This window comes from Vanellus vanellus (assembly GCF_965231255.1).
Source record: "Vanellus vanellus genome assembly, chromosome: 10".
Lineage (NCBI taxonomy): Eukaryota > Metazoa > Chordata > Aves > Charadriiformes > Charadriidae > Vanellus > Vanellus vanellus.
The window spans coordinates 8,673,775-8,685,119 of NC_138915.1; the positions used below are offsets into that span (position 1 = coordinate 8,673,775).

General features: G+C 44.3%; 1 protein-coding gene across 1 annotated transcript in view; it reads left to right on the forward strand.

The window, feature by feature from the left end:
• The window catches only part of RADX (RPA1 related single stranded DNA binding protein, X-linked), a gene marked incomplete at its 5' end in the record, with an annotated part of 28,007 nt that extends 25,392 nt beyond the window's left edge, over positions 1 to 2,615 (forward strand). Inside the window, one exon of the mRNA XM_082488359.1 lies at positions 521 to 2,615. Coding sequence (XP_082344485.1) covers positions 521 to 542 — 22 coding nt within the window. The 3' untranslated portion in view covers positions 543 to 2,615. The remainder of the gene's footprint in view (positions 1 to 520) is intronic.
• Between the last annotated feature and the right edge of the window lie 8,730 nt (positions 2,616 to 11,345).

The following is an 11,345-nucleotide window of genomic DNA, read 5'->3' on the forward strand; positions in this document are numbered from 1 at the left end:
TGAGAAGAGAAGCAGGATTTCCCGATATTAAGGGCAATGTTTGCAAAAGAAGTAATTGGCTATGATATGAATTTAGGCTGGAAATTAGAATAATTTTTAGGACTATTGCTGTTATGTTCTATAGTGATCTTTTAGTGGGCAGCCTAACTGCTCTTAGTGTTTGTGAAAGGGATTAAATACCTTGGTGCCTTTAGTACTGGGGACTGGACTTAGTGATCCAAGGAGCCACTTTCAGTTCTTTTTACCTGAGCAAGGTCACCTGTTGTGTTTTTATATGTCTGCTTTTGTATATACAGCATTGTATAGTGAATGTAGCACTCAAAGGTTTTTAACGTATTTTATTTATTAATAAAAAAATAATTAAATATTTTTAAAAAAGAAGCTTTTTTAATGGAACTTGCTTCTAGCTTTGCAAGAGAAAAAACTGTCTTTAAGGAGTGCTTAGCATGGCAGGATACACAGATTGTCACACCATTAATTTTTTTCTGTTGATCACCACTATCCTCTTTCTTTTTATTAGTAGCTGTATTCTGAGTACATGAAGGAGCTCAGCAGCTGTGAGAAGCTGCTACTTCCACAAGAGCAAGAGACTGTAAAATCCTGTCAACTTTTTGCCTGTCTACTAAGCAGCAGCTGGCTCCTGCTGAGTTCAGAACCAAGTCCCGCTTTTTCCTCCCATGTCAAAACAGCATCAAATCATTTAGACAACTGGATCTGTAGGAAATTACTCTCAAGCAGGAGCTAAAACGCATTGCTATTTGACGACTTGTCCATGTGAAATGCTGGTCTCAGTTCAAATCTTTGAGAAGAAATGATTGCATTATGGAAGCTTGCCAATTAAATTGTACCATTATTGACCAAAGCCCCCAGAGTTAATTTATAGGAACAGATTTATTCTTTTGTGGAAAACTTTTAGGTTCATTTTAGCAGTATGTTGGTAATTGGGGAGTATCTCTTTCAACTAGTAGCTGACTCATCTGCCCTGGGTACAGTGGACTTTGTCTTCAAGTACTTAAATTCTATACCCTAACATCAGTTAGTGGTAATTGAAGGAGAAACGTAATTGTCTTTATTATAGTAGAAGTTCATAGGCAACTACAGATAAAAAGTAAAAGCCTGTTAAGGCTAAAGAAATTGACAAAACTATTCTGTCTCTCTAGTGTGGTTTACAGTTTAAAAATGTATTAATGAGAAAAGTTTAACTTGAATTGCACAGGGTCTAAAAGTTAATTAAATGTGACTATGTTTCGTATGTTTATATTTTGTATGGATCATATAGTATTAGTTCTAGAGCAATGTTTGTCAACCCATGCCTTTGAGAGTACCTTGTAATCTTGCCACAGAAGGCAAATGAAAACATACCAACCCAAGAAGAGCACAGTATTGCTTGCAATGTGTTATTTGTGTAATTTTGTTGTTTATGGGTACGTGAAGATTAGAGGCCATTGCTCTAGAGTGAGAGAGATTAGCACCAGCACTTCGTGTACCAAACTGAGCCATGCTGACTGTGTCAGCCAGTATTTTTTATTTAGATGTACTTCAGGTCGAAGTCTTAATTTTAATGAAACCATTACTTCTAGAAGCAATTTTTAAAGTAATTATCTTTGTATGAAAGGACTGATGTGGCTAACAGTGTCAGAGCCACTCTATTCAGTTCTCTAGACACTCCGTACATCCCATGCAATAGAAATGCAGCAAAGGCTGTTGGCCGCATTGCACTGCTTACTACGCTTTAAACGTAGCATTAATCGTTTCATCCTCCATGTTAGGACTTCCTAACTCTAACTTCAGAATGGCGTGGAATATGTATAATACGCGCTTGAGACTTTAAAGTGGATAATTTTATTTTACAGAAGTGTTTGAAATTTTTCATGGCAAAAGCTGCAAAGGAGAGAGATTTACTTTTGCGGAATGAAGTGCCAGTGTTAGAAGCACAGGCTCTCTGTGTATAGCTAGAGAAAAATTCAATACCTGTAGTAGACTTGGAATTTCAATACTCTGGGTCATTCTGTAGAGGCACTTACCCCATCCCTGTAAGTTACACCGAACTTAATACGCCGACTTCAGTTTCTGAAGTGCTGCAGTGTTAATATATGGTTCCACCCACTCTGTCTGTCTCCCTCCTCCCAGCCAAACCAGTACTGCAGCACTGGGGTGAAGGTCCTCTCTGCAAAGAAACTACTGTTGTATTTCACTAGGTGTGTATTGACAAAAGTATAAAACCATAGTATTTTTGATCCCAGGTCTGTCAAAACATGTTAATTTTGCCATGTTAAACCAAGATTCAGAATCGTTACTCCTGAAAAATGTCATAGGAGTCATCTTTCTTGCTGCTGTGTATTGCTACTGCTGAGGGTAAAATACTGTCAGAGCACATTCCCTAACTGCAGAATTCATACCCAACCAAAGAACTGGACTCTAAAAATCTTACATTTGCATGTTTCTTAAGTTTCCAGCATTAATTTCAAAGAAAAACAGAGGAAGGGAAACTGTATGTAGCTAATGGTACTTTTGATTGTATAATAGAGGTAAGATCAGTTTTGACTTAATGTGATGTAGAATAGTGCAACACTGAAAACTGCAGAATATAAATAAATGAATTAATATATGTAAACATCTTGGATGATTTCTTTCAATTTCTTTCCATTTTCTTTTCATTTTTAAAGCTGTTCCAATTTTCCAGAAATCTTCTCCACAGTCATGTTTACTCTTATAAAGAATCTTTACAGGAGAACAAAGGCTTTCAAGTCTGACTGTGCAGCATGACTTTTGCAGAAGAAAAAGGCCCTGACGAATTTACAATTTGTCCTTCTCCTGGTTTGGGTAACACTAAAGTCTCTTCTAATGCTAGGGAAAACTGCATTTTTAGAAGACACTAGTGTCTGAATTTGTGAAAATACTTTATAGCCAGCTATGGTATGCGGGTTTCAAGGTCTCGGTGTTTTCAAACTAGCCAGGTGCAGGGACGAGGAGGAGTGAGACCTGGGCACTTGACCCAAGCTGGCCAGCAGGATTATTTCATACCATGAATTTATGTTCAATATAAATTAGAAAGTTTGTTGAGAAGTTCTCTCTGCTTTAATGGTGGCGATCCTGAGAACTTCTTGCCCCAGTGCCGGATCCCCAAGGCCTTCCCTTCCTCCTGAAGCCACAGCACTCACAGTTTCCAACATTTGCTGTCCACTGCTGGGATATAATGGGCTGAGTATAATCCTCGTATATTTTATACTGGTATGGGGATCAATGCTGGTTCTGTAGTATTATTAATGTTAATTATTTAATCTTATTCAATTAAATCTGTTTATATTTCAACCCTCGGGTTTCCTTTCTTTTCCCCAATTCCCCTTCCCGGGTGGGGAGGGGTCATCGGGTGATACAATAATTGTCTAAATGATGGTAAATTATTGTGGGTTCTTCAAACCATAACAGTCCTTTATTTTCATTATGGACTACAGAATTCTGACATTAGGAAGGTTTTCATTTTTCTGTTCTAACATAAGAAAACAAGAGTTGGTACAGTAATTGGTCTGGAATACAACACTGAATTCAGAGAAAGAATATATAGAGCCTACAGCCAGAAACGGAATGTTGTGTCATAGTTATTCAAACATCCCAATGTACATTGTGAAAGTGAGCTAGAGTGTGAAAATGGGCTGAAAGAGATAGTTTGCTTCTGTGATCTTCTTAGGTGATCCTGCAGCTCTTGCATTAAAATCAGTTCATTGTAAACACTAGAACAAGCTGGACCTGATGGAGTAGATGACTGAAAGAATCTGAAAGGAGAAATGCAGGGAATGCCTTGGTTAGCTTTGTCCATAAGATGGGTCATTTTTTTTTCAGTATTTCCTTCCCTCCACTTGTGAACTTTTTAACAGGTTTCGTTGTGCAGTGAGAACCCTGAGCTTACATTGCTGAATGAAAGATGACCTGGTCCTCTGAAGTGACGTTCAGGTTGAAATAGGAGCGGGGGGTAGGGGGGGGGGGAGTGAGCGATCTCTCAGGAAGCATCATCAAAGCTAGAATTTGTGCAGCAACGGGGGGAGAAGGAGGGGCAGACAGATGCTTTGTGAAGAAGGAGCAGAAAGCCAGGGCCGAGGGTGACTTGCAGCCCCTTCAGCCTGCATCTCACCATACTTTCACAGCAGGCAGGGGTGTCGCTCGTGTCCCAGCCCCCTCTCCGTATAAGCTCACTGACACCGCGAGGACTTACCTGGGTGGTGTCAGGTTCCTGTCGGAACTGAAATTTCAAAGTCCTCAGTAGGCTGTGGGCTAGCTACAATCACCATCAGCTGAAAAGAGCTGTAGGCATCTACATTTTGTGCTCCTGTGAATGAGGAATGAAGCAAGTGGGAAAGTTCAGGTTTTTCTGCCTCCTGGTCATTGCTAGTATTTTATTCACATCTACGGAGGCATTTTCTGTGAGAGCCTCTGTCAGCTTATTCTATTTCAACAGCGCTAGCAACAGAACTGTGTCTGAGCACTGCAGATGTGGCCAGTATGGATTAAATTCTCCTCTACTTAGCGCTCAGGGGCTTGTGGGCATTCCTAAATCTGCTAATCTTCAAGCCTGCGATGCAAACACCCAGTTCACTGTCACAAAACCTCCGTGGATAGCACTGATTGAAAGAGGCAATTGCACTTTTGCTGAAAAAATTAAGGTGGCTGCCCGAAGGGGTGCGACAGCGGCCGTGATCTACAACGCACTGGACAAAGGCAACGGCACCGTCCTGATGTCGCATCTCGGTGAGTATCACAGCGTGAAGCGCTGAAACCTGATCGTTCCTCTGGAGTTGGGTCCAGGACAGCGCAGCCGGGCTATACGGACGCAGTTGTGTTTGTGGGTGATCGTTGCTTTAATCAAGACTCCAACGGGGAAAAAAAACGTATTACGCTGTTTGACTTCAGTGCGTAGTAAGAAATGCTCTGCTGTTCCATGCTGAGCTTGGTACAGTGCAGCCAAAATGGTGAGTCTCTGAAGTTAGTACCATTTTCCACTTGTACAGCGCACAAATTATTTTAGGTAGCGATGCAGACAAACCCATAGTGTCTGTATAAAGGCACTAGTTTATTTTTCGAGCTTAGAGGACACATGTGACCCTACAAGTGTCTGCAGCACAGGTATATACTTTGCAGATTGCAAGCCAGACCTTACTACTTTTCCTTTTTTTTTTTCCTAAATTGTTCTAATCCTTTCTGAATAGTGACCGATCTCAGCCTCTTCCAGGATTCCACAAATTCCTTAACGAAAGGTTAGACAAAATTATAGTAATCGCCCATTCTGGCCCTAATCGCTATGAATCTGTCGTTAGGGAAGAACTGTGGAGCTAACCGTGACGCTGTATTGCTTGGCTTTTATTCCTGTGTCCTTCCTCTAGGTCAACCAGTCTAATAAGCATTTTAGTACAAAGCATACGTGTGCGTAGCTAATTCCTTGAAATATACTTTGGTGGAGCTGCAGTAAGAATCCTTTGGCTTAAGCCGCGCTTGTCTGATTTTGCGAGCAAACCGAGCGATTTTAAATCCAGAGATGAGCCAGCATTTTGGTGATGACATCCCCGGGCTGGTCTGGGTTGCCACCGCAGGACGTGTCTGGCCGTGGAGCCCGCGGCTCAGCGGACCGCAGGAGTCAGCCGACAGCGGCCGTCGAGCGGGCTGGTGCCGAGGCACAGGTATGAACCTGCAGGAGCACCACAGGTGCTTCACGAACCCGACCATCATGTCAGGCTGGGCTCAAAAAACAAAAACAAAACCAAAATAAAAAGCACCCTGAACAAGGTATTGCACAAGACAACAAAAACTGTGCTGTACGGCACAGAAAGCACAGCGGCCTGTTGTACTGCACAGGCAGCTTTGACTCTCCTGAGATCATGGTAGAGCTGGTGTTGGCAAGTGGAGCTTAAATGTTTTACTGGAAATGCGTAGCCAATAAAACAAAGCTTTTGTTCTACCTCTGGAGAAAGCGATTTAGACTTCAGTGGCCGGCATGTCAAGATTCAGATTAACTTGCTTTTTTTATTTGGTTTTAGAGCGTGCCAGATCATACTAACACTGGATGAATAAAGAAAGAATTGTACTGGCTTTACGTAGCTGCAGAACCAGTGCCAGCTGCGTTTCTTGTGACCCCGCTGGCCTGAGGCGGGAGCAGGGCCGCCCGTTCCCCCAGGGGTCAGCGGAGGAGAATGGGATGGAACCTTATTCAGATGCGCCGGGTAACTGGGATGTCACAAACCTGATAGGCTCCAGAAATAAGGTAATTATTTAGGATGAGCTCTGAAAGCAGACCCGAATTTTTCAGATTTTTTTTTTATAGAACTAAAAAGATTTTTTAAATCTTGAAAGGAACAGATATATCACCCAAGAGTGTATTTCATGAGACTTAAAGTTCCATCTTTCTTAATTTAGTTTGTTTAGTTTTCTCAAAGACGATCTGTGAATTTTATAGGACTGTTTCCTATAGTCATCCTATAGGACTAAAGTGGATATTATGATCTATTTGGTGGCAAAGAAGCTTTATAAATCAGTGCAGTAGTCACCTGCGTTAAACACGGTGAGGGCAAAATGCCTCAATGAGAGGAGCTCTTCATCCTATCGGTGTAGAAGCATCGTCTCTCCGTATTTGTTTCTGTCAGGGCAAAGTGTGGACCCGTACGTTCTTTAGGTAGAAGAGAAAAAGCCTGGGAGAGAGAGGGGCGGTCACTGCAGCACAACGCTGAGAGCAGAAGAGCGATTGGAGATGATTCACTTTTTTTACGGTAGAGTTTTATCACAGGGCTGGGGAAAGAAAATCTCCTCTTTGGAATCTGCCAACGGTGGCATCACCCAGAGAGGTCTGAGGAGCTTTGGGGATTAATCCTCTCCGCCATTTGGGCAGGGGACCTTTGGAGAAGAGACGAGATGCCCCGTCGGCAGCGCAGCGAGGGAAAAGTCTGCCCTGCCGCTGCCGGCGATCTGCGAGCTCCTGATTAAACAAGGAGCAGCAGCCTCCGGGGTTACCCGTCGGCTCTTCAGTCATCCGCCGGCACTGCTCTGCCACTGTGCAGGGCCACAGCAACCCCATCACCCCGGTTATTTATTAGACTTCGGGGCCTTGGCCGCAGTTTCCCACCGCCCTCCTCCCCTCCCGCTGACTTCAACATAAAATCAATAGAGCTTTCGAGCCAACCTGATTTTCTGTTACAACAGTACAATATTATGTATGTATTGCACATCGTAAAACACCCGCTCAGTCTCACAGCAATGAAATAGTTTGTTCTGGGCAAAGTCCGGGCTTGCAGGAAACGTTGGTAATTTAAAGCTGCTGGGAAGGAACAAAGAGAAAAAAACCTCCCCTCTTGGTGACGCCTTCCTCATCCCCTACCGCAGTTCCTTTTACCTGTCATCGGTTTTACCTGTTACCGGGTATTGGTTTGTCGTTGCACACACCCCCCTAAGATAAAACTGTTACATGCATTGCTTTTACTATGGAAAATTTTAGAGGTCAAGATATAAGCAACAGCTTTCCCATTCCTCTCTGATTACACAAATGACTGGTGGGAAAACGCTCTCCTTCAAGCTGAAAGATTTTCTGTAGGTGTTCGTGTCTTGTTTGCATGAAGTTAGATTGATCCGATGGTACAGAGACTAAGCTGTCGCTAGAAGAAAAATGTCTCTTTTTAGTAGTTCCAGCACTTCACTCGATTTTCTCTGGAAAGGAAACGGAGCATGCATTTGTAATGACATTTTTCCAGCATGGCTCCTTGAAGCTTAAGTGGAAATTCCAGGAATTACCAAGTTTTTGAAGCATGGCCAAATTTAAACAAGGTATTTTGGTGCTTCTTTTTTAGTAACAAATATCAGACCACAGCCGGTAGCAGAATAACGGTGCTCTGCAAAGTCCCGAAGCAGCTGGTTTGGGCCCGTGCTTTGGCAGCAGTGCTGGCACGGGTCAGTAGAGGGCTGTATCCTCTTGTCACTGTGATTTTTTTTGCCTTTTTTCCTATTCATTTACAAGGGAAAATCGGAGACTGGAGATAGTATAAAAAACAAAACAAACAAAACAAAACAAAACCAAACCCAACAAGAATAGAGTTAAACCACCCTTATTGCTGCCATTTGGATACCAATCCAATATAGCAGTTAAGCTAAAATATCAAGCGTTTTCTGAAAGGCTTTCTCCAAGGGATATACTAAGACCCAGCGAAAGGGAGGTCTTACTGGTTAAAGCCTCCAAGGCCCATGAAGAACAGCCCCCTGGCAGCGCGGCTGTACAACAGCAGCAGGCAGGTATCTCAGTTTGTCTGCACAACAGAAACAACGGGCAATCCTGCCAATAACTGGAAAAAAAAAAATTGTTGTGGATCTGTGTTTCCTTTCAACTTGTTTCCAGGATATTCTGTAGCCTCAAAGTCTAACTTTTATTATATCGGATGTATTTTGAGATAGGATCTTCTTAGCTGTTGGTACAATACCCATTATAAACCTGTGGGCTAAATGCCTGAAAATGGAGTTTGGGTTTATCTTTTCTTTAGAAAAGCGGTATAAACTCTTGCCAGATTCCCTGTCTTAATTCTCTGAATTACCGTTGCTTATTTGATCTTCAGAGTCATTTCTGTTTTACAGTACGTTTTGAGTCATCTCCTCTGTTAACTATAGAGAAAGCCAGGCGCTCTGTCCTAGCTTGGAACAGCCCGGGGGACCTGCACGTGGAAACAAATTAACCTCCGATAATGTCCATCCAAAGCAGATGCTGTGAACTTCTCTTTTCATCTGTTCCTGGTGAAGTAAGCGGCTCCCGATGCCGCCGTGAAGTCAATGTTCTCATCGCGTAGACTCAATTCCTCCATTTATTGTCTGAGAAAATTGTCCAAGCGGGTTCAGGTCTTTGATGCCGTGAGAGGTGCGGGTGCAGCGAGGGCAGCGGCAGGAAGGGCCAAGCACACAGCCCTTCGCCTGCGGGAGAGGCTGGGAGAGCCGGGGCGGCTCCGGCTGGAGAAGGCTTGAGGGGTTCTCACCTGTGTGTACAAATTCCTGGTGGGGCCAGGGAAGGAGCCAGACTCCTCTCAGTGGTGCCCAGGGAAAGAAATAGAGGCAACGGGCACAAACAACAAATGGCGTAACAAAAAACTTCTTCACTGTGAGGGCGGTTGAACAGCGTGGCAGGTTGCCCAGAGAGGTTGTGCAGTCTTCATCCTTGGAGATACTGAAAACCTGACCGGACACAGCCCTGGGCAGCTGTCTCCAGCTGGGTTGGACTGTCCAACCTCCAGAGCAGCCAGTCTTTTCCTTCCAGAAAGGCTCCTGAGCAGCCATAAAAATCCCTGTGGGCTGTGCTTGCCTCCCCAGAGCGCAGGCTGCCGGAGAGCTGCATCCAGGTCTGGGATTTTCCAAGAGCCCCCAGAACACGGAGTCACCAAAGCCCGGGACCTCGCCATGCTGGCATTTAGTACTGTTTCTTTAGCTTCCCAGGTAATCGATGTGATGAGCGCTGGGTTTATTTCAGGTCACTACATCCTGTGACCCACTTGTTCATCCATAAACTTGGTGATGAACATATACAGGGAGCCCAGATGCTGCTTCTCTGGAAAAAGGGCAGAATGTTTGTCCTGGGACCACAGCACGGCTCTTTCGTGAGCTTCAACTTTAACTGCCAGAACCAGAAAAAGAAGGCAAACTGCAGGCTAACCATCTCCCCTAAGAGAAAGGTGGCATCCTCTGTTTAATCTGCTGGAAACAAAGAACTAAAGAAATATTTGTAGCAAATTGAGTCAATCAATTGGGCTTCTAATTACAAGCACGTAATATATTCTAGAACACGCCCAGCTTTCCTCAGTCACCTATCAGTGTAACCTTTCTTATCAGCCATGCCATTGCAGTTGAAGTTGTGTTAGTTGTTACAACCCAAAAACTGAAGAAGATAAAAATGTAATGGTGGAAGCCTGATGGCGACCTGCCAGTATGAGTGCAGTGAGTCCTTGGGGCATCGCAGAGTGCGCCCGTGAGGCTCAGCTCCTCTCCACGCTGGCACCGCTGTGAAACACCTCAGAAGGATCAATGGAAGTCAACAAGACAAACCACGAATGGCCCAAGCAAGGAGCTGGGCGTGAAAAGATAAGAGGAAAATGCTCAAGGGGCCGAATTTAAGATTCTGATCTCCTCGAAGGCTCTTGTGGTTTGGGGCGTTGCTCAGGCTCAGGCCCAGGCCAAGACTCGGAGTGTGGAACCTGGCTGGATGTAAGCATTCCATGCATCGTCCCTTGCCGTGTTTTGGAATGGATGGTCCCTCCTGGTGAAGCACAGTGGGTGTGGTGGAGACCTTTTCCTCCAGGAGCTCAGTGCACTGACTCACACCAGGGAAGAGCTGGGTTTGGTTCCCTTTATCACCTGAGAGGATTCAAACCCACTTTCTTGCGTCCTTGCAGATCCCCGAGCCTCAGGCTGCTGCCGTGCGATACGCCGTTTGTGCTTCGGGCCCTGCCGGACAGCAGAGCCGAATGGTGGCCCTACCCAGACTGGGGCACGCGTAGAAGCAGGACAGTGGGTGCTTGAAATAGATAAGTTGTTTTGTGAGCAAAACAACTCACAAAATGGGATTTTTGTCTTACCACCTGTCCCCTGTGTCCCTATACCTCCTCTGACTCCACGTGGGTAACGTTTTCCTCTTTTCCCCCTTCCCATCCCTACGATTTCACCTCTGTTCCCACCACAAGCTTGAGAGTCCTTTTGCTTGCTTGCTCCTCGAAGTAACAAACCCCGCTCTCTCGCAGGTGGGGCTGTCCCTGGGCAGAGGCAGTCAGGAGATGGCAGTCCAAAGACCGCACGTGGCTGCTGGACCTCAGGTTTCTGCCTTTCCTGAGGGACCTGCAGGATCTGATGGGGGTTTCCGTCCTCTAATCAGCTGCTGATGTTAAAAAACTCGGGGGAAACCTCTCCTTGACTTTTCCAAGTGTTCAGCTGAGTTTGGCTGAAATTGGTGGTCGGTGTAGGCAAGCAGGGATGTTATCCGCGGGGAGGAGATGGGGAAGAAGAGAGGATGCGGACAGAAAGGAAAACTATATGATTGCATACCTTGTTTCCTTTGAAAAGCAAACAAAAAATGAGCCAACTTCAGATTTTGGAGGTGATCTCATCAACAACTGATCAGAGGTTTTCAGAATATGTTTTGGACCCAAACTCCACTAAGTCTCTTTCAGGATCAGCCATTGGTTTCTTTTAAAATTCTTATTGCAATTTACCGTCCTATCTACTTAACCTCCTAGTCCAGCTGGCTTTCTAACTAAGGATTTATGCAGGGTCTTTACAGAAAGTAAAAATAAATCTTAAACCTTACAAAATAAGCAGAAGCTTTTCTTTTTTTCTTTTTTTTTTTT